Here is a 27,531-nt window from a genome sequence, read left to right as displayed (position 1 = left end):
TAGGAAAAATACCTGTAATCTGAACTCCAAATGTAAACAAAAGTTGTTAAGGTTGTAGTTTTCCAGAATTTACCTATGCCTATGAATATAATGATGTTTAAATTCATACTGGATATAATCATTGAAAGCTGTGAGCCTGAGACTTGCCTTATCTTTTAAAAAATGAAGTGTAATTTTCCTTTCTTCAAAATAAATAGATATGCTACAATACTACTTTATACCTGCTATTATATCACAAAGTCTTTAATAGCAATTGCTTGCATTGGCATTTTTAATATAAGTTCACCATAATTAGTTCTAGTGTTACCTGGTATATAATGTGTACTTCTGATTTTAGGTGGTAAGAAAATATTTTAGGTCTTAAAAAACTTTGGATAGTATAGTAAGAAAGTTTTTACCTTTTTCAGTTTTCTTTCTGCTTATGATAACGAAAGTCTGTTTGATGCTTGTCTCTCTTTAACAGTCTTTTATTTTGTCCACTTTTTTCATAGCCTTCAGCAACCTCTTACTAAAATTTCAATAATAGATTTATCATTTCTTTTATTTTCAACTTATCTCTTAAAAGAAACAACAAGTGATATTAACTTTCAATTTATGCCAGAGATTACATCTCCTTTTAAAATAAATTTAAAGAAAATACACTGTTTAAAATATGTTAAGTAAATGATAATGTGTCAATGACTAGGATTTGGTACAAATTCTGATGATGACAGACAAATGATAAAGGGTAGAAAACACTGCTGTTTAAAATTTTAAGTTACTTGTAAGGTTTTTCCCACTATAAATATGGTTGCAGTGAGCATTTGTATAGCTAATAGGCTAATTATCTTTTTGTATAAAAGATAATTATAGACAATATCTTTTGTATAAAGTAGTAGACCAGAACAAGTGTGTTTGGAGCTCCTTGTTTTTGTGTGTATTTTCATATAATCTTAAATCCAGAGATTATACTGTGAATGAGAGTCCCTCTATTCCCCTATTCTAGTTATAGAATAGTTTTTCCCCTAACTCAGCTAATTTCCTCTTCTTTAGACTTGACATGTTCATTTCTTACCCCTCAATATTTAATAAGTTCATTCACAAGTACCTAGTTTTACAACCTTTACAACCCGAATATTCAATCCAATAGTTATTCTGAAACTGTGAAGTCATCTATATTATTATCATCATTTTAATTTGGTGATAGTTTGATCTTTTAAAGAAAGTGATCCCAAAGAAAAATTATCATTGATATTAATGATACTTTTTTCCTGTAGCTTGCCCAGTTTCGACAAAGAAGAGCTCGATTGGATGGACAAAACCCTCACAAGAAGCCAAAAAAGAAGAAAACCTCAAGCAGTAAAAATGATGTTCATGGCTTGAATATTGATCAATCAAAGAGTGAGGAGATGTTCACAAATAGTTCTCAGGGTGTTGGATCAGCCATGATGCCTGAACCCACAATAATGAGAACTCTAAACAATGAAGAAATGCTTAAGCATGAGCAGGTCTTTTCTATTGATGTAAGTATTCATCCAGATTTTAAAACATTCTACCTCTAACTAGAAAGTAGTGGCAGTGAAAAGTCATTAACATCCACCTGAGGGAAGCTTGACAAAGTCATTGACTTTTTAGCATCAAGAACTGATGATTCTTTTAAAGAACTTGAACTTTTCTGATGGCATGTTAAGGATTTACTTTTATTTAAAAGAGTTACATGAATTAGAGGAATGGTGTCTTTGATGCTTTTGGCTTACAGATGACATCTACTATATATGTAAAAGTTCTTGGTACTTTTGTATTTATAACAATGCCTTGTGATAAATTTTATATGCATTATTATAAGTCATTATAATTCATAATGAAATGAAATTTTTAAAGTTTTGGATAATTTTTACTAGTTTTTTAAGTATTTTTTTGAATTTTCTATCATTGTTACTAACAGCAACGTCTTAGTAAAGCAGGATTTTTTTTTTTTTTTGTAAAGTATGATATTTAGCAGGGGAAAAATGTCATAATTGTAATCATGTTTTACTTTTGTTGTAGCCGGAAAGTGAGATTTCAACCACAGCAGATGATTACACTTTGGAGGTAAGACTAACATATCCCAATTAAAAATTTCATAGATAAAATTGATATTTTTTTGAAATTATTGATTTTTGTACTTTATTTCTTATAAATTTATATGCTTCTGTATATATTTAATATAATTTAAGGTAACATAATATAATATAAATGGATTGAAAAACTGAAAATTATATTTTACTGCTGTATCTTTTTCCAGTGGTTAGCTAAAGTCTTAACTGTTTGAATTGCTTAATCCTTAATTATATAGCAGCCCTATTTTGGTTTTTAGGAAAGTGAGTCTGCATTTCTAGGATCCATGACCATTTTAAGATAGCCATTTAACACAGTAAAAATTTTATAATTAGTATGATTTTTATAGTAATGCTTTTTACAAATGTTTGAATACTAGTGTGTGTATATATATGTATGTATATATATATATATATACATATATACACATTTATATATATAAATGTTTATTGGAATTAATGTTGCTGTAGTATTTATTGTGCGTGTGCATGTGTGTTACTGGGCATTGAACTCAGGGCCTTGTACGTGCTAGGAAAGCACTTTGTCACCAAGCTACATTCCCAGCTCTTTTTCAGTTTTATTTTAAGATAGCCTGGGCAACTTAGTGAGAATCTATCTTTGAACTTGTGATCCTCCTGTCTCAGCTTCCTGAGAAGATGGGATTAATGGTGTGCATCACCATGCCTGACAATGATGATTTTTATTTTAGGTGATAAACTATACAATAGGCATTGGTCTCTTAAGAAATACCTGCCTTCTTTATATGTTTGCAATAAGTATCACTTTGTTATCTTATTCTTTTTAGATATGATTGTCATTTCTTTGCTCCCAAGTTTAGAGTACATGGAAAATTATTCTTTACTCTGAATGTTTAAGCAACTTAGTATATTTCATAAGTCTGAATTTATTGTAGGCTTCTAATAGAAAAACTATGTCCTTTTTTTAAGAGAGAGAGAGAGAGAGAGAGAGAGAGAGAGAGAGAGAGAATGAGAATGAATATGAATCTTTTTTGCAGATGGACACAACACGATGCCTTTATTTTATTATTATTTTTTAATGTGGTGCTGAGAATCGAACCCAGGTCCTGCCCATGCTAGGCAAGCACTCTACTGCTGAGCCACAATCCCAGCTCAAAAAACTATGTTCTTAAATTAACATATTAGTTTTTATTTTTGTTGTTTGAGTGTGGGTGTGTGTTTGTTACTGGGGATTGAACCCAGGGGCGCTCTACCACTGAGCTACATTCCCAGCTGTTTTTATTTGAAACTTACTTGCTAAGTTGCTCAGGCTAGCCTTGTACTTGCAAACCAGAATTATCTCAACTTTTTCCATGGTGTGGTTCTCTGAGGACCTGCCTCTGAACATCTCCTAAGAAAATGCTCCAGCAGAGAAAAGTCTTGAAAGTCATTCACAAAGACATTGTTAAAATTTGCCTTGAGCTTTTTTCTGAGCTGGCACAAAATAAAGAAAACTACAGGGAAAAAAATTTCAGAGGCATTCTCTTAAACTCTCTAAAACCTAGAAGCTCTGAGGACTCCCAATAACTACTGATGCCTTTCTGAGCTGCTTTACTATCATACCTCCCAGTCTGGAGGTGAGATCACTTTTCTGTCAAAAATGTCTGTTGCCTAAAGGAGACTCAGGTCTCATCACTGATGAGAGCAAAGATCAGATAGCAACTCTGCTTTTGTGGAGTGGAGAAACAGGGCTTTCAGTTTGTATATTGATGAGTATTATATGCTGTAGCTTGGGGAATTTGGTGGGAAGGCCTGCAACTAACTAAAGATGAGGATGAGAAGAATGAAATGGAGGAGAGTGAGGTGAAGTTTGAGAACTCTTCTGCAAACTTATGAAAAAAATCTTAGATAAGAAGTTGAGAATCTTAGTTATGAAGGTTGTGACAATCCTCCAGTAGGCTGTCTTCAACCTGCTGCATTGTGACTAGCACTCAGGGCTAAACAGCGAACTCAGAGCAGATCATAACAGTCCAGGCACTTCAAGACAACTCTACAATGGGCAACATGATGGCCAGAAAGTACTTGGAGAATGATCCTAACCAACTCATTGTGGGGCATTATAAATATGTTTAAACTGAATTTGAGGAGAACTAACAATGGGCAACATGATGGCCAGAAAGTACTTGGAGATAGATCCTAACCAACTCATTGTGGGGCATTATAAATATGTTTAAACTGAATTAGAGGAGAACTAACAATGGGCAACATGATGGCCAGAAAGTACTTGGAGATAGATCCTAACCAACTCATTGTGGGGCATTATAAATATGTTTAAACTGAATTAGAGGAGAACTAACTGAATATTTGCTATAGAGGTATTAGATATAACTATTATACTGGATAAATAATTTATGTAATACTGATAACATGATATTTGACATGATCTTTGATGATATTTACAAATATTCATTTTATTACACTGTTACTTCAAAATAGAAATTTTAGTGTGTACTAAAATTAGAATGTGTCATTTCTGAGTCATGAAAAACTAATTGAAATTTAGAAGTATTATAATTTGAAAATTATCACAAGTGACTTTATATCTAGAAGTAGTATTCTACATTCTTGTGGTTTTTCACCAATTACAATAATGTAACAAAACTTGGTTTTTTTGCCTTCCCTTTAGCTTTATTTCTCAGAGATTATTCTTAGAATAAAAGTAGAGGAATCAAACTGATTTTTTAAAAGTCTCTTAGTTAGGACCCTCTCCCCCTTTTATTTGGCAGTTGTGGGTATTGGGCCTTGCACATGCTAGACAGATGCTCTACAACTGGGCTACATCTTCAGTCCTAGGATTTTTACTTTTTAATGTGTCATGGCTCATACAGACTTAATCCTAACTCTAGACATTCTGACTAGTCTGTCCTACATATTTCAATGTTAACAATTTCATTCTCCTGGGTTCTATTAACATAGAATTGTGAAGGCTTAAGATATGGGCAGGAATGAAGTTGGTTTTTGTATTCTTAGTGGTAAAAAGGCAATTAAATGATTAATTGATAAGAAATTAATTTCCCACTCCTTAAACCCTATATACATATTCTATCATCCTCCTTTCTCTTACTACAAAATATCTGTTCTACAGACAAGTGGTGATATGTTAAAGAAAGCCCCCACATCTGTCTGGATTTGCATGACTAGCAATAGTACTATCCCCAGAGGAAAGTTTTTAGGGGAGTGTTCTTTACCTCTTTATTTCGCTTGGCTTGCTTACTAGCCTTTAATAAAATTTATACCAGTAAATGGTTTTATTTGAAAATAAATAAGGCTTAATTTTAAAAATATATTTAGCTAATTTTAAGGAAGCATTTTGTAAAAGAAGATCTAGTAACTTGAAGCTTTTAGTTATCTTTCTGTAGACTAAATAGGAACTGCACTTAGAACTTCAGTTAACTTAAATGAAAGTGTCTTTTGCATTGTAAGAACTTAGATGTTTAAGGAATGATTGACATTTGATGTGCCTCTTAGATACTTCAGTTAAATATAATTACCATATTTGTTTTGCTATTAAGGCATTTTCCCTAGATGTAAAAGATACACAGTTAGTAAAAATATTATTGTTAGGTAAATAAAATTTGGTCTATCATAATATATCAGGAAATTGTTTTTATACAGGTAAATGATTGCTGTAATGTGGTGAAAACAGGAAAGCCTACCAATTTATTAATGGTACAGTATATAAAACTACTCATGATACTAATATTTTTTTATTATTTAAAACCATTTGACTTACTAACCAAGCTTTCTCCTGTATGTAATTCTTTCTGTATGTGATTTATAGAAGTTACTAGATCTTCTTTATTGCTTAACAAAACAAAGTTACCTCATTTTCATTATAACATGGAATTGGAACAAAATTTACAGATATGCTGTTTAGGGGTAATATCACATTAATAGCAAACCAGATTGTCATAGAAGTGAACTTCAAAGTGAAGAGTGCTGTTTTAAAGTGGATTTTGCTATGGAATTCAATATTCAAATTCCTCTCTCAGGAATGTTGCTAGTACTGAATTATTAAAAATATTGGATTGATTTAGGAAGAAGAATTTGGTGTCGTTGATTCTTATTCTGAACAAGGCGCACACTATAGTGAGACTCGCCTAGAGTTGATAGAAAACGAATTAGTTGGGAAACTTGAACATGAGCCCAAAGAACTGAACAGAGAACTGAAAGAAATGAGGGCCACTTATGGGACTGAAGGATTGCATCAGGCACATTTACCTTCTGTGGCCTTTGTTTGCTACTCACAAAAACAAAAACAGGAAATTTTTAAAAAAAAATTATTTTTTTTTAGGTGAACACAATATCTTTATTTTACATTTATGTGGTGTTGAGAATCGAACCCAGTGCCTTATGCATGCTAGGCGAGTGCACTACCACTTGAGCCACATCTCCAGCCCTCCAGGAAATTTTAATGATAGTTTATTTATTTAATGAGAATTACATGTGTTAACTTAAGATTATCTCATTCACGAGAAAAATGGGGTTCTTGCACATAGTATTAAGAATCCCATTTTACACCTAGAATTCAACTAATAGGGGTAACATGTATGTTACTTTGTTTATTTAACTTAATAAGATAGAGTAAAATAACTTTAGTGATTTCAGTACAGATGTTTTTCTAATGAGCCTGAAAGAAAATTGTGGTATAAATCATATTTTTTTAAAAAAATGATGACAAACCCATTAAGAATGTCAGCAAGTCCCTGTAAATATTATCTGCAGTTAGAGTGACATCTCTTGTAGTAAGTAATCAGTTATGAATCAAGATGAAAATGGGATATTAATGAGGATGACAGAATAGATTTCAGTTTCATCCTCTCCAAAAACAAGTTGGTGGTGTTGCCTGGTAACAGATTGGGGGAGCTCCCCAGTATAAAGGCATTTGCTTCTAGAATTAGATATATAGAAAAGCCAGAACAAGTGAAAATTTTTTGCATGTGCACATTAATTTCTTTCAGATTGATTTGGAAGTAAAACAAATTTCTTAAAGCTCATAGTTTTCAAATGTGGGAGATAGCATAAAAATTGTAAGAATTCCACTAATGTGTTTTGAATCTCATATTTTTTAAAAAGTTGCTTGTAACAATGATAATCAGTTTTATGTAAAATATAAGCCTAGAATGTAATTATTTTCACTGATTTCATTTAGTTACAAGAATTTGAAGCAGCACTTAAACAAAGAGATAGTATTATCACACAGCTCACCGCCAATTTACAACAGGCAAGAAGGGAAAGGGATGAAACGGTGAGAGAATTTGTAGACTTGATGGAGCAAAGTCAAAAATTGCAGATTCAATTCCAACAAGTAAGTATTACAAGTAGAACAAGACTTACTCGATTTTTATAACGAATTTTTAAATTTTTTCACTTTATACTTCTTGGGTAGTTTCTTGCTGTTGTTTTCTTTGTACTTCTTCCCTGTCTCTATTTAAAAATTCTACAAAGTCTTATCAGGTGTATTTTTGCAGAAATTTAACCTGCAGTTACACCCTACTTTTTCCAACCCTGGTATATGGTTTTATGTTAATTAGGTTCTCAATTATAACTAGACTGACAACTGGATATATTCCATTTATCTTTAGTTGGAACTATAATCTAATTGTGTTAAACAAAAGGGAGGAATTTAAGGTAAGAATACAGGCTTTTTTAATGAACTTAAGGGCAGAAATACAATCAAAACTCTGAGAGAAATTGGAACTAGAGTTTGAAAAATCATCAAGAATCCAGGAAGAAGTTTCAGTCCGCATTTTTCTCTGCCTGTCTGCCTGTCTTATTTCTCCTATTTTCTCAGCTTTATAATGTGAAAGGTAAATTCTTTGGCTCATTACCCAAAGTGCACATGACCTATCAGCATGTTGACAGCATGGAAACATGTTGACTGAGATCGTAAGCCTATGAAGTGAGCATAGTTTCCAGAGAACCCCTGTGGGCTGAGGGTACAATAAAGTGTCACTTCAAAATTTAATATTTTGAGGTTTCTTTCTATTTTCAAATTACAGGCTAGTGAAACTCTACGAAACAGCACTCACAGTAACACAGCTGCAGATTTACTGCAAGCCAAACAACAGATTCTCATTCATCAACAACAGCTTGAAGAACAAGACCATCTATTAGAAGATTATCAAAAAAAGAATGAAGACTTCAAAATGCAAATTAATTTCTTACAGGAGAAAATTAAAGTATATGAAATGGTATGTGTATCTTAAGGAAGTCAACCTACTTGTAGCAGCTTTCTAATTAACTTTAAAGTTTTTAATGGAGGTGTTTATCTTTTTTTATGCATATGCACCCAAAATTTCATAATTGAGACAAACTCTTTGAGTATATAAAATAATATATTTCAAAAACATTGAGAATTTTGTAGTAATAGTTTTAAAGATGATACTACTCATTACTCTGCTCCTTAAAAGTGATCTGCCTATGTTAAACTAAAGTCTCAGGAGAATCTATTTTTATAACTAGGATTTTTATCCTTTTTCCTCCAACTAAGTGTATTTCTTCTTATTTTAGCCATGATTATAAAATTCTGAAAAAGAAATTTTGTAAATTTAAACTAGAAAAAATGTGGTTGATTCTTTTTATTCACTTGAGTTATATTCCAGTTTGGGGGAACTATTTAGTCAATAAGTGCTCGTGGTTGGAAATGTATCACATGGATTGTAATCTTTAATCTTAAAAGCAATTCATGCTAGCAGATTCCAGTTTTTTGTTTGTTTTTTGAGAAGTTGAAGTTTAGATGTGATTTTCCTGAAGCTGCCCCATTAACAGGTACCAGAGTTGAAATTCTGAGCTCCTTGCACTACACTGCACTCTGATCCTTGCCATCTCTGTCCTCTTTTTTTGCTCTGTGAGAGCTGAAACAAGTCAGTGTGATCATTGTGTTTGAATGTAGCTGAACATCATTTTACAGTAACTCAAATTTCTTGCCATCACTCTGTGTGTGTCTACAAATGTCTATGAAAGCACCATTGGTATGGATTTGTGGGTTTCAAATAAATTTGAGCAAGTAGGCAAATACAGAATCTGGGAATAATGAAGATGGAGAATACATATTATACAGCATATTTTATAAACTTAGAAGATTCTACAGGAAGTTGAGAAATTACCAAGAAAAGAATATTGTTTGGATAACAAAAGCATTAACTAGCACTTATTAAGTACTTACTCTATAACAGGCAGTATTAAAAGCCTCTTACACATATTAATGCATTGAATCATCACTACAACCCCATGAGATAAGGGTACCTTTATCATTTACAAATGATGGTACCAAGATAATGCAAGATGAAGGAAATAATTTAGGTGCAGAAGTGATGTATTGATAGAGCCAGATTTCAAAGCTCAGCTATCTGATTCCAGAGACTCCTCTTTGAAAAATAGGAAATGTACAAATTAAAATTATGAGAAGGGCATGCTTTTCAACTAAGGTAATTTAAAGATTATGCAAGTGTTTACAGAATACCTATTCTGTAGTAACCCTTGCAAAAGATATATGACGGACCTTAAGATGTCCCCTTTCTTCACTGAACCCATGGAGAGGTGCGGCATGTACACAAGTTACCACAAAATAAAAAGTAAGTGCAGGTAACAAGTGTTATGAATGTTTTGACAAGGTCTGATTTATGAGGAAAAGATTCAGGGTAGACATCAGCAGGGAGGTAATATTTGAGATAGATCTATAAATTGGAATAATGTGTCATTTATATTTTTTTACCCATAAATTGGTATAATATATGGAACATAATATATGGAACAGCTATTCAATACCTATTTGGTAATCAAGAGAATTGTTTATGAATTCATGACAAATAGAGATAGGCAGGATATTCTTTGCGGGGTGTGGAGTGGGCATAAAGACCCAGGCTGAAATGTTGAAAATGTATAGGGAGCAAAAAGTAATTTAATTAGAAAGCAATAGGCTTTGGAAGTGTCTTTCTGGAGGGTAAGAGTAGAAAGACAATCGAGGCCTAAGTTGAAAGTGTCTGGATCTAGGATTTTATTATTTCTCATTGTCACTAGGTGGTATAATCTCAGATTATCTAAAATTTATGTAATTCATTTTAGTAATGAAAATAAACTGTTTATTTGAATGTTAGCAATAATACTTTTATTGTTCTTTTTATTATATTTTAATTTCTCAGTTTTCAAAAAATTTAATCCCTTTGAGAAGTAGTTCTGTCAGAGCAGCTGAAGTAACTATATTGATAGTCAAAGGCTCATTATCCTAATCCTCCAAACCTCCTGTGTTATAGTAGTCACAAACAGGAAGTATATTATTCCCCACTCTTTCAGGTGTAGTTCTAAAAATAGAGGTTTCCTTGACTGAAGGGCTCTCAGTTTTGTAACATAGAACAAGTGATTTAAAACCATGTAATTTGAAAAAAGCTAAAAAAGAAAACTGTGAATTTGTGGTGTTTAATAGTTGAATGAAGAATTATGGTTATCATATTAGGTGTTGGACAGTGTTGAATTAAGTTATTTTCTTTTATGAGGAGTGTTCCTTTCATCTTATAGAAAATCAGGAAATAAAATTATAACAGATTTTTTATCAATGTTAACGTTTTTCAAAACTAGTTATTATTTAACAGTTTAGCTAAAATTGACCATCATGAACTGATTTTACTTTTTTAAATTTTTTTTTTAGTTGTAGAGGGACACGATATCTTTATGTAGTCATTTATTTTTATGTGGTGCTGAGAATTGAACCCAGTGCCTCATGTGTGTGAGGCAAACACTCTACCTCTGAGACCCAGCCCCAGTCCTGATTTTACATTTTATATAGGTTCCAAATGATTTATAAATTTCTTTCTAGTATATGAATATATTTGTATAAAGCTCAGTAAAAATAAAATACCTTAATTATTTTATTTTAACCTCAAACACGTTCTGGGAGATAGAGAAAATTTATCTTTATTGTACAGATAGAAATACCAGGATTAATTGATTATACTAATTTACTAATGTTGCATTCTAGTGTAGAAATTAAGAAGGCTCAGCACTTGGTAATAACATATGATGTAATTGGAAAAGGAATATGTGACACTAAGACAACAGCTCATAGTCTCACTCAAGAGGCTGCACAAGATAACCTTGGTTTATGTAGTGCAAAATTTGTCCTTTGATTGTTAGGCTCAGAAGTCATATTTTTTTCTTGAGCTATATCAGAGGTGAATTAGTTCAAGAGGTGAATGTTTAGGTCTAAATGTAAGACTGTGACTTTACAATGAGAAATAATTATCACAAACTTCAGATTTTAAGCTCATTGGATTTTATATTCTTTCTATGGACAGATGAATTTTAAAAGCCAGGTAATAATTTAAAAAGTTGTTTATTAAGTATTAGATGAAAGGGTGTTGGAGGAATCAGATGTTCAGTGGCATGAGGTTGAGATAACCTGTTACATCCATCTCAGAGTAGTAATGTTCATGTCTGTAGACTAAACTTCTTAAATGCTCTTTGCTGTAACTCCCAACATTGTTTTCTGCATTCAGTATGGTTTTTCGAGAGGGATCAGACTTCTCAAAGGTTGACGGTGCATTGGTCTTCTTCCAAGAACTATACTCAATTGATCAATGCCTATATTTTCTTAGTACATTCATTCAAGGCGCCTAGAAGTCCTGTTTGGCAAGGACTCGTGTCTCCTTAAGATAACTTTACTTCCTTACCTATATTTTCATCAGTTATATGGATTTCACTTATTTCCTTGGCTTTCGGACTACAGCTCTTAACTGTTTAATGAATATGTGTTAATATGTCTTGTCTTAGCCTAATCTCCAGTTCCAAAATTGAGTCCCCAGATAGGAACTGGGGAAAATTATCTGATGGTCTTTTATCTTTCTGTTTGAACTGTGGGTCTAAGCCCAAGTTGGTATGCTGTAAATATACAGTAGTGGTCTTAGGTGTCACTTGATGTTCAGTCACTTAAGCATTGTATATCCCTAAATTTCTGATTCACTTAAAACCCCAGGAATGAAGTTAAGGAAGACTTAAAGGAATCCACTTTAGTTCTTGTTGTTGTTCTCATTTTATAGCACTTGTCCATGAAATACCTTCAAATCACTAGAATCCAGGGGAGGACCGGTATTTATTTATTTTTTGTTTCTTTTGAGAATCCAGGGGAGGACCGGTTTTTATATTTTTGTGTCTTCTGAGAGTGTATAGATAGTATGTAGTACTATAACTAGCCATCAGAAATACTTATATTTAGAATATTGACCAGTTAATAAGAAAAATGAAAATGTGATAGTTTATATAAATATTTTAGTCAGACTGGTTTTTGTTTTGTATTGCTTTTTTGGTGGTGCGAGAGATCAAACCCAAGGCCTCACACATGCTAGGCAAATTAGATTGCATTTTTAAATTTAAATATTTAATCACAGCACAATGTAAGAGAAATTTCTTCCCAAGAAGGGTAAAACTGTTATATTGTTTGCTCATATGTATTGTCAGGTAGATAAGTCCTAGGTCTCCTTGTACTGGGAAAAACGGGGGGGGGGGGGCAGGCCCAACAGTTGCTTTTTATAGAATTTTATAAAAAGGAGACACCCATAAGAAGTTGCCAGAACCTAAAAATGTCATTCTTATATTTTCATTTTCTTTTCTTTCTAAAGGAACAAGATGAAGTAGAAAAGTCAAATAAAAAAGAATTACAAAGAAAGGAGGCAATCATCCAGGCATTAAATATAAGAATAATTGAAGAAGAAAAAAAGAATCTTGAACTAAAGGATCAAGTCACAGCCACTAAAAAATTAATGAGAGAAGTACAAGAACAAATTGCAAGTATGAAATTAGAGCTGGCTAATTCTAAGCAAAAAGAAAGACAATATTCTGAAGAAATAAAACAATTAATGGGTACAGTTGAAGACCTTCAGAAAAGACATCATTACACAGATAGCCAGTTTGAATCTGATGTGGTACAGAGAATGGTGGAACAAGAAATTCAGAAAAGATTAGAACATCTCCGAGCAGAGATGGATAAAATGTATGGGCAACAGATAGTACAGATGAAACAAGAGTTAATAAAGCAACACATGTCACAGATAGAGGAACTTAAAGCACAACATAAGGAAGAAATTGAGAGTGTTTTAAAATCACATTTAAATATTACAATTAATGAAGATCAAATAAAGTTAATGAACGTGGCAATAAATGAACTGAATATGAAATTACAAGATACTAATGCGCAAAAGGAAAAACTCCAAGAAGAACTAGGAATAGTTTCAGGAGAAAAATCTACTCTGCAGAGACAACTTGATGACCTTTTTGAAGAATTCAACTTTTTAAGGGACCAAATTCAGAGAGCTAGAATGATAATAGCTGAACAAGAAAGTCAACTGAATGAAGCACGTAAGTCCCTTAGTACAGTGGAAGCTTTAAAAGCTGAGATTGTTCTGGCATCTGAATCTAGGAAAGAACTAGAGTTAAAACATGAAGCAAAAGTTACAAATTACAAGATAAAACTTGAAATGTTGGAAAAAGAAAAAAATGTTGTATTAGACAGAATGGCTGAATCACAAGAAGCTGAATTAGAGAGGCTGAGAACACAGCTCCTATTTAGTCATGAAGAAGAACTTTCGAAACTAAAAGATGATTTAGAAGTTGAACATCGAATAAATATTGAAAAACTTGAAGATAGCTTAGGCATTCACTATAAACAGCAGATAGATGGCTTACAAAATTTAATGAGTCAAAAGATGGAAACAATGCAATTTGAAAAAGATAATTTGGTAACTAAGCAGAATCAGTTGGTTTTGGAAATTTCAAAACTAAAAGATTTACAGAAGTCCATCATGGATTCAAAATCAGAAGAAATGACCCTTCAGATGCATGAACTCCAAGAGGAAATCGAAATATTAAGACAAGAAAAAAAAGAAAAAGGTACGCTTGAACAAGAAGTTCAGGAATTACAACTTAAAATTGAATTATTGGAGAAACAAATAAAGGAAAAAGAGGATGACCTTAAAGAAAAGTTTTCACAACTTGAAGCAGAAAATAACATTCTTAAAAATGAGAAAAAAGCTTTTGAGGACATGTTGAAAATTTATGTTCCTGCTGAACAAGAAGAAAAATTGATTTTCATTGACTCCAGCAAGTACATATCCAAAGATTGCATCTGGCAAAAAGAAATGGAAATGCTTACAAAAGAGAATGAGGCCCTCAAGCAACAGTGTATTCAGCTAAATGAAGAAATTGAAAAGCAAAGAAGTACATTTTCATTTGCTGAAAAAAAATTTGAAGTTAACTATCAAGAGTTACAGGAGGAGTATACTTGCCTTCTCAAGGTAAAAGATGATTTAAAAGACAGTAAAAACAAACAAGAATTAGAGTATAAAAGTAAACTTAAAGCACTTAATGAAGAGCTTCATTTACAAAGAATAAATCCAGCTACAATCGAAGTGAAAAGTGCCATGCTTGATACTGACAAAGCTTTTGTCGCGGAGCCATTAGAAATCTGTGAAGTTGTTGAGAAAGATACAACAGAACTTATGGAAAAACTTGAGGTAACCAAGCGAGAAAAGCTAGAATTGTCAGAGAAACTGTCTGATCTCTTTGAACAATTAAAACAGAAACATGATGAGGTTAATTTTCTCGGTGAAGAAGTCAAATCTTTAAAGCAAGAAAAAGAGAAAATTCTATTGAGATGTCAAGAGCTAGAACTCCTAATTAACCATCATAGAGCAGAAAATATAAACATGTGTGATGTTCATTTAAGTTCTTTACAAGATGGAATATTAACTATTATAAACAAGGATTCTCAAGGATCATTATCTAATGTAGGTGAAGATTTTGGAGAAGAATCAAAAACAGTAGTGGAAGAGAAAATTTCTTTTGAAAATGTGGCTATTAGAAGAGAAAGCAAGCAAGAACAGTTATTTTCACCATCAGTAACAAATGAGTCCTCACCTGGGACAGATCAATCAAGTGAAAATGATAAACTCCATCAGGAACTTTATGTACTTAAATCAGAACAGGTATGTTTACTTATTTACATATGGTATAGCACAGTGAAAATGTACATTTCATGCTAAAAAGAGTTTTCAGCTTCTTAAAACAAATTTTTAAAAGAAAATGAAAGTGAATCATGTAATTCTCATTTGGATCTATCATTTATCATTTAATTTTTCTATTTTTTTCTTAAACTGTTTTTCTTTTAGCTAATCTATTATGTATTCTGCTCAGAAATTAAAGCAATATTTTCTTTGTAAAGACAATAGTTTAAATAATATTCTTTAGAATCTCAACTTTACAAAAGTTATTGATTTTATAACTTAGTATTTTGTTGCAATTTCAAAGACTTTTAGAGTTTTTATTTCATACTGGTCTTTTTCAAGGTTCCACAATTGTAAACAAACTCTTGAGTGTTTTAGAACCTTATGCAGGTGTTCAATAGTTATAAATTCTTTTTCCTTTGTGCAAGAAAAACACTTAAGCCCTAGAGTTTTTTGAGTCTTATACCTGAGGAGGAAAAAAATAGTATTAATTCTCTGTACAGTTAAAGAAATAAAACACATAAAATAATAGGTTATTTCCTTTTATGTCAGCTATTCATATTAGAAATAACAGAAAAGTCTGATGTGTATCTTCAGTATGATAATGCTAAATAAACTTTTTATAATTAAAAACATCTTTTAGCTGTAGATGGACATTTTACCTTTATTTTATTTATTTATAATATGGTACTGAGGATTTAACCCAGTGCTTCACACATGCTAGTCAAGCTCTCTACCACTGAGCCACAACTGTAGCCTGCTAAATAAACTTATGTGTTTCTAAAACTTAGGTAATAAATATCTTTTGCAGATATAAGAGTTTAGTGTTGAAAGAGAGAAGAAGTTAAGGAGTATATATTTCAGTGAGGTAGACAGGTAATAAATGAGAAAATAAGACAGAAATATTGTTAACAGTCTATTAAGAAATAAAACACGGTATTGTGATAAAATAAAACAGGGAAGCTCACAAAAGAAATTGAGAATGATGGGTGGAGGTGGGTGGTGGTCTGGAGATTGGAGGAATTAACACTTGAACTGAGATTCGAATGAGAGGGAAGAGGCTGCATTATGGAAATTAGAGCAGTTGTACCATGAGTAAATTTGAGGAACTGAATTGAAGGCCTATGTAGTTGAGTTTGGGAAGAGTTTGAAGAAGGAAGAAACTCAATCATAGGGAGCCTTATAGACTTTGTAAGTTTAGATTTTTATCCCTAAGTACAGTAGGAAGTCATCGGAAAGTTTTCTGTTTTTATTTCTAATGACATGTTCATGTTGATGATCTTATCAAATGTGGTCATACTTTACGTTTTTAATAACTTGAATAGACCCAAGAAATTCAAATTGCTTAACTACTATTGCTATGTTAAATATTGCAAATGTTTTTAAAACTATAAATGGTGGTAATTACTCCTAAAAAAATGTCAGACATAATTTAAATTTTATTAAAAAGCATTATTTGAAGAAGACCTGAATTTGAAGCACATTTGTCAAATTGGTGAAATTTTCTTAATAGGAATTTTGTTTCTGTATTGAAGATACTTGCAATGGTATTTAGATACTCTCTCCTTGAAATTAACTAAACAAAGTGAAGAAAAGCAAGTCTGTAAATTGCTCCCATTTATCATTACTAAAATAAACCCCATCATTGATACAGAGGGGGGAGTAAGGTATGTATGCAGGTGGAGGGAAGCTCACAGAAGAAATTGAGCGGTGACTTACATAGTGATACTGTTTACTTGTCTGAAATACTGCAGAGGCAACAAAATACTCCTACTCTCAGTATTAAACTTAGTAATTAGAGCAGATATATCTCACTGAAACCAAAATAAATGTGGCTGTTAAGAATTTTTAACTGGCCAGCTGCAGTGGCAAATGCCTATAATCCCAGCTGAGGGAGGCTGAGGCAGGAGGCTAGTGAGTTCAAAGCCATCCTCAGCAACAGTGCGGCAGTAAGCAACTCAGTGAGACCCTCTCTCTAAATAAAATACAAAGTAAGGATGAGATGTGGTTCAGTGGTCGAGTGCCCTGAGTTCAATCCCCAGTACCAAAAAAGAAAAAGAAAAAAATAATTTTTTAACTGAAAAGAAAGAAATGAATAGTTTTGGAGTATAATTCCATATTATCAAAGAGTCTTTTCAACATTGGGATGCAAGAAATAAGGAGTAGCAGGAACATTATAGATATTGGCTAGTTATTGATGCTGAGAGAAGCCATAAATTCAAGTGTGTGTGTTTAAAATTGGAGGTAATTATTGGTATTGGAAGAGATACTGAGCTTAGAAACATCTACTGGAGCTTAGAAACCTCAAGAGAAACCATAATATCAGTTCTGTGAGTGAAGAGACACTACTATATAGGCTATATAGACAGCTACTATATCCCTAGTACCTAGAATAATGTTTTGCACATGATCAGCAGTTAATGTTTTACGAATGGACGAATGAGGGGTGAATAGGGGAAATAAACAAAGCCGCTTTATCAAGAATCAGCTGTGAATCAGGATAGGCCTTCATGTTAGAATGAAAATCAGAATAGCTTTTGTCGCTTGCTATTTAGCATTGTTCTATAAGCCCTAACCATTCCAAAGATAAAAAGATACATGGCATAAATAGAAGTAGATAATTCACAGGTGTAATTAAGAAATTGAGAAAAATAATCTAAGCAAATAAACCAAAAAACCTAATGTAAAATAAATGTCAAAATTAGCCAAAAATGTGTAAGACCAATATAAATAAAATTAGAATACTATCAATTTAATAAATGAGATATTGAAATGAGTTAAGTATTAAACAGCATAGAAAAGTGTCAAGAATATCTACATTCAAAGGAAGTAGAAGGAAGGAAATAACGAGCAAAAATAAGAAAACTTGTAATAAACAAGTGGGAAAATTTTTCAAGAACTTTGGGGGTTTATTATTTGAAAAGATTATTTACAGGTATTAGATCTCCAAAAATATGACCAAGGGGGGAAAAACACATAAGCAAAATCAAGAATGAAATAAGGACATAAGTACAGGTACCACAAGAAATTTTAAAAGTCATAAAAAATGCTACAAATAATCTCTGCCAATAGATTTGAAAATATAAGCAAACTCTAGATGGTGTTCTGGAAGAATATAAACTACCAGAACTAATGCAAATAGAAATGAATAAGTTCAAATAACCATCAAATAGAAATGAATAAGTCAGTAATCATTAAAAAGTTGATGGTAGTGGTCAGAAGTTTTCCCTTTTTGCCTCATCTCAAACCAAAATGCTAGACTTAAGACCATTTTACAAGTAATTCTTATTAACTCTCCAAGAACAAAAGTGTAATTGTCCACTAAAGTAGGATTAAAGAGAGAATGGAAAAAGAAAGGAAAGAAGAAAAACTGAAGAAAGAAAAACCAACCAGTTCACCTTAGAAGGCCAATATTAATATGAAGTCCTGATAGGAATTGTAAAGAAAATAAAATTGTAGAGTAATCTAACTTGTAAGTGTAGTTGCAGAAATTCCAAATAAAATATTAGCAAGTTATACCAAGAGTGGACAAATAGTTAAACATTTGAAAAAAAAATATGTGACTGTAATCTCTACATTTTTATGTAGCATTTTATGATTATTTTAGTGTATATCAGAAAAAATACATAAAAAATTGACAACCCATTTATAAGTTAAAAAAAAGCTTTAGGAAATCAGGAATAGCAGGGAAATTTTCTAGTCATGATGCTGATTTTCATCAAAATGTTGACAGATTATATTTCTGATGGTGAAATTTGAAGCATTTCCATTAGAATCAAGTATAGGACTAGGATACATACCCATTGTCAACATTACTATTGCAACATGGTTTTGTAGTTTTTAGTGAATGCTTCTCCAGTTCTTGCAATATGACAAGAATAGGAAATGAGAAAAAATATGAACAGATCAGGCAAAACTTTAAACCCAAGATAATAAGATGTTTTGAGTTTTTGTTAAGAAAATTATAAAATATTGAAGGACACAAAGACCTGACTGTGTGCTAATACATATCATATCCATAATGGAAAGATACAAAGAAAAAAATCAGTTCTCTCCTAATTAATAGTTCTAGTCAAAATTACAATAAGGTTTCTTAATGAATGTGGAATACTGATTCTAAAATTGGTATAGAAGAGTAAATAGCCAAGAATACTCAAGACAATCTTAAAAAGTATGTATTTGTTATCAAAACTTATTACAAAATCATTATAAACAATATGGTTTAATGCCAGGATGGTTAAGTAGATCAGTAGAATATAATGAAAATCCCAGAACAGATCTGTATTTTGTAAAAATTTAGCAAGAAGGCCCTACAAGTCAATGAATCACTTAGTGAATCTCTACTACATTCCAGGCACTTTTCAAGTCATTCATAATTTAACAGTGAATAAAAATGGTCAAGGAAGAATAAAGTTTACTTTTTAGGGTTTAAATGAACATTAGAAAATACAGACAAATATTTCTGGTGGTCTTAAGTGCTATGAATAAAATTACAGTATGATAAGAAGAATAAGATCTCCCTAAGTGTAGGGCTTTTTTTGCATAGGGTAGGTCAAGGAAGACTACTTTGGTGAGATGATATTTGAGCAGAGACAGAGGAAATCAAAAAATAAACCAAATTAGCAGAAGAAGCTTAGAGTATTCAAAATTGTTTGGGAGGGAAAAAAACCAAAATTGTTTTGAGCACAATTGACTTTTGATACTAGAGGTTAGAAGTTAGGGAATTAGATCATTGTCACTTTAGGGAAAAAAATCAGGTTGGTTAAAAATGTACACATAAGAAGAAAATAGAATCTTAAGATAGGGAAAACTTTTAATAAAGACAAAGCATGGGAAAAGATTTAAAATTTTTATTGTATCTTTTAAAAACAATAATGTAAAACAGATTTGAGGACTGGGACTAGATATTTGCCATGAATGTAAGTTGCAAACAAAAGCTATCAAGAATATAGAAAGAACAATTAATGTAACAAGAGGTCCAAAAACAAAATAATAATGGGCAAAAGATGTGAAAGACATGTGCCTGAATAGGAAATCAAAGTATCTAATAAACATGAAAATATTCTTTCAACCTTACTATTCAGTGTAAAAATAAAATAACATTTTATACCCATTTAGGTTGGTGAAGTTAGTCTGATATAAAGAATGGTGAGGATGTGAGTATATAAGTACTCAACCTTCTGGTAGCATTGTAAATTAGTACTGTTATATAAAAATAATTTGATCAAATCTAGCACAGTTAAAAATGCACTATCTGTGACCTAGCAGTTATATTTCAAAGTAGTTCTCAAAGTGGGGTTCCTGACCAGAAGCACAGCATTACTTGGTAACGGGTTAGAATTCAAAGCTCTTTGACCTATCCTGAATCAGAAACTGTGGGGATGGGGTTAGGTTCCTAAAGTAACCTGTTTTAATAAGCATTCCAAGTGATTCTGATGCATGTTACATTAGAGAACCACTAATTAGAAAGAAATTAGCACATTTATCCAAAAATTAGGAATAAACCAATTTATCTCCTGAAAGGAAGTGGACAAATTTTGGTATAGTCATAATACCACAGTTAAAATGAATTAACCTGTTGCCTACATGCTGTTTATTTTTTGTTTGTTTGTGGTACTGGACATTAAACCCCCCGTTACCTACATGGAATAATACCAGAGACATATTGAATGAGAAAATAAATTTGTAAAATTAATATCATTTGTGTAAGTCCATAAAAATACAAAATATACAGTGCATTGAGAATGCAAAATGTATTGTAATGAGAAGTGATAATGTAAGAATTGGACTGGATTTGTACCAAACTATGATTATGGTTGCCTGTGAGAAAGGAGTGATGAGAACATAGAAGTTTATGGGGAGTACAGGGAATGAAAAAAATAGAGAAAATGTTATAGTACTTGTTAATTTGGGTTTTGAGTTTATTGCTTGCATTTTTCCATATTTAAAATAATATTTTAAATCCAGGCATGGTGGTGCATGTCTGTAATTCCAGCTATTTGGGAGGCTAAGGCAGAGGAGGGTTCTAAGTTCAAGACCAACCTTGGCAACTTGTTGAGACCTTGCCTCAAAAAGGGCTGGGGTTGGGATTGTGGGTCAGTGGCAGAGCGTTTGTCTCACATATGTGAAGCACTGGGTTCAATCCTTAGTACCACATAAAAATGAAAATATTGAAAAAAAGGGGGCTGGAAATGTAGCTCACAGGTAGAGAGCACCCCTGGGTTCAATTCCCAGTGCCATGAAAATAAAATATTATTTGAAAATAAAAAGAAAGATAAGGAAGAGCCAAGACAACATGAGAGAAATTGGTATGAAAATTTGTTCTCCTGGTCTCCTTGGCTAACTACTCTTACACAGATGTAGCCGATCCATTGCTGTTAGTCCTCTTAGGGTTTTTAATTGGACCCTGCATCTTTAACTGTTTATTTAATAAGATATATAAAACAAAAAATACATTCTGTAAAACTGATGGTCCTCCATACTCACTACAGTAGCTGTAAACCAATGATGATTAATTAATGATTTGGTTAGTTCCATAAAACCAGTGGGGAATGTTATAGGCCAGGCTATATAAGCAATGACCAAACAGACTTCATTTTACCCTGAGACTCCATATTACGTAAGAAGAGCTTCTCCCATAGGAAAGTCCCATCACTGTACCACATTACTAATTGCCTAGCATAGCCTACTTGCAATACAGAATAGCAATTCTTACACAATGTAAAATTGTTCTCTTTGGTTCCCACTTTCCTTGGGCAGTGTACCTTTCTGGGGAATAATTGATTAGATGTTAGTAGCCATTCTTAATTTGTATTCAACTAGGGTCACTTTGATCCATTTCTCTTTTGATTATGATTATGAAAAAATCCCAGGAGAAATGAATGAAATGAAAATTTGATTAAGACATTGCATTGTTTCGCTAATGGCTTTATTCAGCTTCTGTACTACTTCTTGCTTGCTTTCTTGCTGGTTGCCAAGTCAATCTGGATGTGGTTTTCGCCTTTAAATATCCTAAAATGTTGAGGCTCTAGGCTGTTTCCTGCAGAGACAACTTGTTCCTGTAGGGAGCATTCCCAGACAGTCAGAATAAAGACTCTCCAATATGGACAAATCATAAGCTATACCAAATATCAGAATTTGCTCTAAAATTGAGGTAATGATACTACTCTCCTTGAAAAAAGAAGTAGCCAAGTATAATTGAATGAAGAATGAAGAAAAAATGTCATTGGTTCTCTTATGAAGTTTTAAACTATAATTTATTTCTCCTCTTGTTTTAGTATATGCAAAAAGCAAATTATTTTATAGTAAATTATTTTAAATTTTTCTAATATATATTCACTTTCAGAATGATTTAAGGCTACAGATGGAAGCTCAGTGCATATGCCTTTCAGTGGTTTATTCAGCTCACGTGGATCAGGTTCGTGAATATATGGAAAATGAAAAAGATAAAGCTCTTTGCAATCTTAAAGAGGAGCTTATTTCTACTCAAGAGGAAAAGATCAAGGAGCTTCAGAAAATATACCAGTTAGAACTACAGAATGTAAAAACACAAACAGGTAAATAGTTTCTGACTTATAATTACCATGAAGCATCACTTAGAGTCCACCATTTCATAATTCTGTCCTTAGAACTCACAGGGGAAGGTGACTTGTGTATCTAAGCCCTAGTCTTATTTGTTCATATAAACATTGGATATTCATTCAAGTGCTAGAGAAAACTAAAATTACTGAGTCATTTTCCCATAGGAAATTATAATCCATTGGGAAAGCATATATAAAATACACTGAAAATTTCTGAAATGTAAAGAATGGAGGGAGAAAAAAAGAGTTTTGTCTTTCCTGGGGAGATGAGTAGGATGAGGGTATGGGTAGGAGTAAGTGGGTTGGAAATTTGGGGAAGGCTATGGAGTCTTAAGCATTGAGCTCTATCTAAGATTGCATCCTTTTGGGAGAACTGGGAGTTCAGGTTGTGTTAGCTAGATAAAACTGGAGTGATTGGAAGGAGCTTGATCAGGAAAGGTTTTATGTACTCTGATGAAACATGTTTATGTTTTATGCTATTGGTGATAAGACCTACAGCAGAATTTTAAATAGTGGGAGTAACAATAAGATTTTTATTTTAAGTTGATACCATTAGGATCAGTTGGAAGGGATAAAATTATTGATGGGAAGACCAGCCAGATTGAATTGAGTATGATAGAAAGTTAAGTTCAACACTTAGAGTTTGGTTCTAGTTTGTCGTTAATGTTAGCAGAAATTAAGAATGATACCCAAGTTTCTAGCTTAAGAAACTAAAGTATGGTTCTAGTCATAGAAAGGAACCAATTTGTGAAAAAAATAATAATTCAGTTTTAAATATATTGAGTTGTGAATAGAATACTTATTGACTTTGAAAAAATATATAGGAGTTAGTTGAAAATAGAAGTCTGAAACCTGGGAGAAAAATTTAATTATGAGGTAAAGATTTATAATCAGCATGAATGTCAAGGAAAAGAGGTCAAGGACAAGAATGAGTTATCAGGGGAAACTAGAGAGTGAGTTAAAAGACCAAGATGAAATAATGGGAAGTAACAATGTTAAGGGACCATACAATGAACCATAAACAATTAGTCACAGTTAATGTTTTTTTTCATGATTATTTGGCCAGTTAACTAGACTTCTTGTGTTCAAGGTATCTCTAGGCCTTCACTTTTGCTTTTAGAAATGAGTTTTATTATTGGAATTGCTTTGGTGAACAGAATAGAATTTCAAGCATATCAGATAATACCATGCTTTTTCACTTCAGTGGTTCTTTGAATATAGTAATATTTTAAGTTTGTATTTTTTTAAATTGATATCTTCTTGAGGTAGTCTGTCCACTATTTCCCAAATTGCATGTTAACTAATGGCTCATTTAATTGGCAAAAAAGTTAGTTTAGTGATTAATTATCAGCATTTTTAAGAAATAAAAATAAAAGAGGAAAGTGAAAGGTGTTAACTACTCTCCTGTGGTCCCTTTTCAACACTTCTTTTGTTTCATGTTTCTGAATTGTTTTAAAGATATAAAATTGTTGAATTTAGAGATACTATACCATAAGGATAGGAGAAATGATCTTGAATCACACTGTTTTCTTGTTTTCATCAGTCAGAATGTGTCAAATTAAAACCTGAGTTTCACTCAAAACATTTTTCAAAGAATAAATATTTTTATACATTGAAATAAAATGATTGTTATTTCACTGAGAAGTTTGTATTGAAATGTGTATTGTCTTCTCTTCCTGTTATCTTCTCTGAAAGATACCAAAAAAATTAAACAACTTGAAGAACAAATTCAAGAATTAGAAAACTTCATATGCTTTTTGCGCAAACAATTGAAAGAAACTGAAGAAAATCATAGGGCAGAAATTTATTCTCTGCAGGAGAAGCTTCAAGCCATTAGTGAGACCACAGTGGACCCAAGGTATGTATTTACTTAAAACTTCATTCAGCAGTATTTGTAGCTTAGTAACAATGATAGTATCATCTGGAATGGTTATTTTAAGAATAAAATATAACTTTAACAAAGAGATAGGATGTAACATTTTTTAAGAAATAAGAGCAGGAGATAATTCTGTATCTTTGAAATGTGTGAAATAAATGTTGGTATAAACCAAAGACATTTTATTATAGGAATTTTACTTATACTTTTATAAAGATGTTATTATTAATCTATTTTCTGAATTAAAATAGGTCCGGTAGTAGACATTTACTTGTTTATTCTATGCCTAGGATTTGATATGTTGATGTGGTGAGTACTTAAATAGTCTAAGTATGATCATTCCACTATGACTTGAATATACTCCATTTGATTGTCTAATGCTCAAATTCATCATGTCCCAAATAGAACCCTGATCTATGAGGAGAGAAGAAATGATCTTCAATTACCACTATGTATGTTTTCTTGGATCAGGATCTTCTAAAATTTGCTCCTTCTGTAGCCATCTTCATCCATCATGACTCCTTTCTGTCATAACTCTCTGCGATTCTATGAAAAAAACTTGGTTTTTTTTAACCTTCAAAGTACATCACAACTGTGCCACTCCTTACTGCTCCACTGGTCCCTGCCATTGTTTTGTGTTTCACCTGGATTACTCAACTTCTGTTTACAGTCTATTCTCTATATAGTCAACACAAGTGCCAGAACCTTTGCTTTTATAATTTCAGTTACATCATGTTACTCTAATCCTCTTCTGCTCTTTACAGTCTCACTAGTTCTGAGGACCATGACATCTTTGACTTTCATTTCCTACTGACTTTCTTATCACTTACAGTTCTCAAACCATATAATCCCATGGGGTTGGGGTTGGAGCTCAGTGGTAAAGCACTTGCCTGACTTGTGTGAGGTCCTGGGATTGATTCTCAGCACCACATATAAATAAATAAAGTAAAGGTCCATTGACAACTAAAAACAATTTTAAAAGATTAAAAAAAAAACCTCATACATCCCCACTATGATCCTCAAATATATCACATATCAGTACGCTTCTGCTTTAGGGATTGATTGGCTTTTTCTTCTACCTAGAATGATTATTCGGCAGGTATTGTATGCCCACACCCTCATCTCCTTTGGATCTTTACTTAGATGTCATGTTCTTACATAAATTAAAATCGTCCCCAAAGAGTCTGTGTCTTACTTTTCTACTTCATTTTTTCTTAAAATTATTTGTTTTCTATGTACGCATACATTATAATCATTGTGTGTGTGCATGTATATGTGTATATAAATAATGTATGTATGTAATTTATGTATGCAAATATATATAAACTTAGAGGAAATATTGTTTCTTTTTGTTTGTTTTCAATTAAGGAATTTAAGCCTTTTTAAAAAACATTTTTATTAGTTGTTATTTTATTTATTTATTTATTTACATGCAGTGCTAAGAATTGAACCCAGTGCCTCATACACACTAGGCAAGTACTTTACCACTGAGCCACAACCCCAGCCTAGGAATTTAAGCTTATCTTTGTCTATTTAAGTCACTGATGTATTCTAAATCCACATGATTTCTAAATACTAATCTTACCTTATTGTTATAAGATTAGACATTTTAAGAAAACAAACTGTAAGTTAAGAACCTTCTCTTTCCTGTTGCCACACTTCATTTCCAATATAAGCAATCATTGTTACTTTTGATATGTATTCTTTCAGACATTTTCCTATTTATATAGACATATATGTTAAAACAGGCTTTTAATGCAAGTGAGAATTTACAAGCTTTTTTAACTCAGTAATATATCTTAGGTATATCTTTATATATATACATACATACATGCACACACACACACATATATTTATTTATTTATATATATATATATATATATATATATATATATATATATATATATATATATATATTTTTTTTTTTTTTTTTTTTTTTGTATCCGGGATTGAATTCAGGGGCTCTTTACCACCAAGTCACATCCTCATCCCTCTTCTTTTTTTTCAGAACTACTGTTTTTATTTAAAATAACTCATGTTCAGATCTACCACATACCAGTTGGGTAATGTTAGACAAATCAAATTTAATGAACTATTATTTCTATATATGTAGTTTCAATAACTAATTATTATTTTTTAGTTCTAACAATTTTTTTTTCTTCTAACTAGTTATCTAAGATAGTAGGATGCATTTTGACATATCATACATAAATGAAGTATAACTTCTCATTCTTTGGTTGTGCATGATGTAGAATATGTGATGTAATCATATATGTACCTGGGGTAATAATATCTGATTCATTCTACTATCCTTTCTTCCCTCATAACCCTCCCCTCACCTCATTGCCCTTTGTCTAATCCAAAATATGTTTATTCTTCCCTACCCCCCCAACCCATTGTGAATTAGTATCTGCATATCAGACAAAATATTCAGTCTTTGGTTCTTTGGGATTGGCTTATTTAGCTTAGCATGATATTCTCCAGGTCCATCCATTTGCCACCAAATGCCATAATTTCATTCTTATTTAAGGCTGAGTAATACTTCATTGGGAAGATATATATCACACTTTCTTTATCCATTCATCTGTTGAAGGACACCTGGGTTGGTTTCGTAGTTTAGCTATTGTGAATTTAGCTGCTATAAACATGATGTGGCTGCATCACTGTATTATGCTGATTTAAAGCCCTTTGAGTATAAACCTAGGAGTGGGATAACTGGGTCAAATGGTGGTTCCATTCCACATTTTCTTATGAATCTCCATGCTGCTTTCTATAGTAGTTGCATCAATTTGCAGTCCCACCAGCAATGTATGAGTGTACCTTTACCCCCTCATGCTTGCCAACATTTATTGTTGCATATTTTTTTTTCTTTTTTTGTGGTGCTTAGTAATGAACTAGGGCCTTGGTCATGTGAGGCAAGCAGTCTACCAAGTGAGCTATGTCCCTAGGCCTGTTGCTCGTATTCTTGATAGTTGCCATTCTAACTGGAG

General features: G+C 32.2%; 1 protein-coding gene across 1 annotated transcript in view; it reads left to right on the top strand.

Annotated features, from left to right (window-relative positions):
- The window catches only part of LOC143641037 (A-kinase anchor protein 9-like), a 60,245-nt gene that overhangs the window by 18,942 nt on the left and 13,772 nt on the right, over window positions 1-27,531 (top strand). The window contains exons 3-10 of the mRNA XM_077108478.1: window positions 1,257-1,502; window positions 2,026-2,070; window positions 6,131-6,304; window positions 7,246-7,401; window positions 8,096-8,287; window positions 12,707-15,067; window positions 22,431-22,641; window positions 24,361-24,523. Of these exons, the coding sequence (XP_076964593.1) occupies window positions 1,257-1,502; window positions 2,026-2,070; window positions 6,131-6,304; window positions 7,246-7,401; window positions 8,096-8,287; window positions 12,707-15,067; window positions 22,431-22,641; window positions 24,361-24,523 (3,548 nt within the window). The remainder of the gene's footprint in view (window positions 1-1,256; window positions 1,503-2,025; window positions 2,071-6,130; window positions 6,305-7,245; window positions 7,402-8,095; window positions 8,288-12,706; window positions 15,068-22,430; window positions 22,642-24,360; window positions 24,524-27,531) is intronic.

The sequence above is a fragment of the Callospermophilus lateralis genome, unplaced genomic scaffold, assembly GCF_048772815.1.
Source record: "Callospermophilus lateralis isolate mCalLat2 unplaced genomic scaffold, mCalLat2.hap1 Scaffold_83, whole genome shotgun sequence".
In the NCBI taxonomy this organism is placed as follows: domain Eukaryota; kingdom Metazoa; phylum Chordata; class Mammalia; order Rodentia; family Sciuridae; genus Callospermophilus; species Callospermophilus lateralis.
This window is presented reverse-complemented; position numbering and strand designations above follow the sequence as displayed.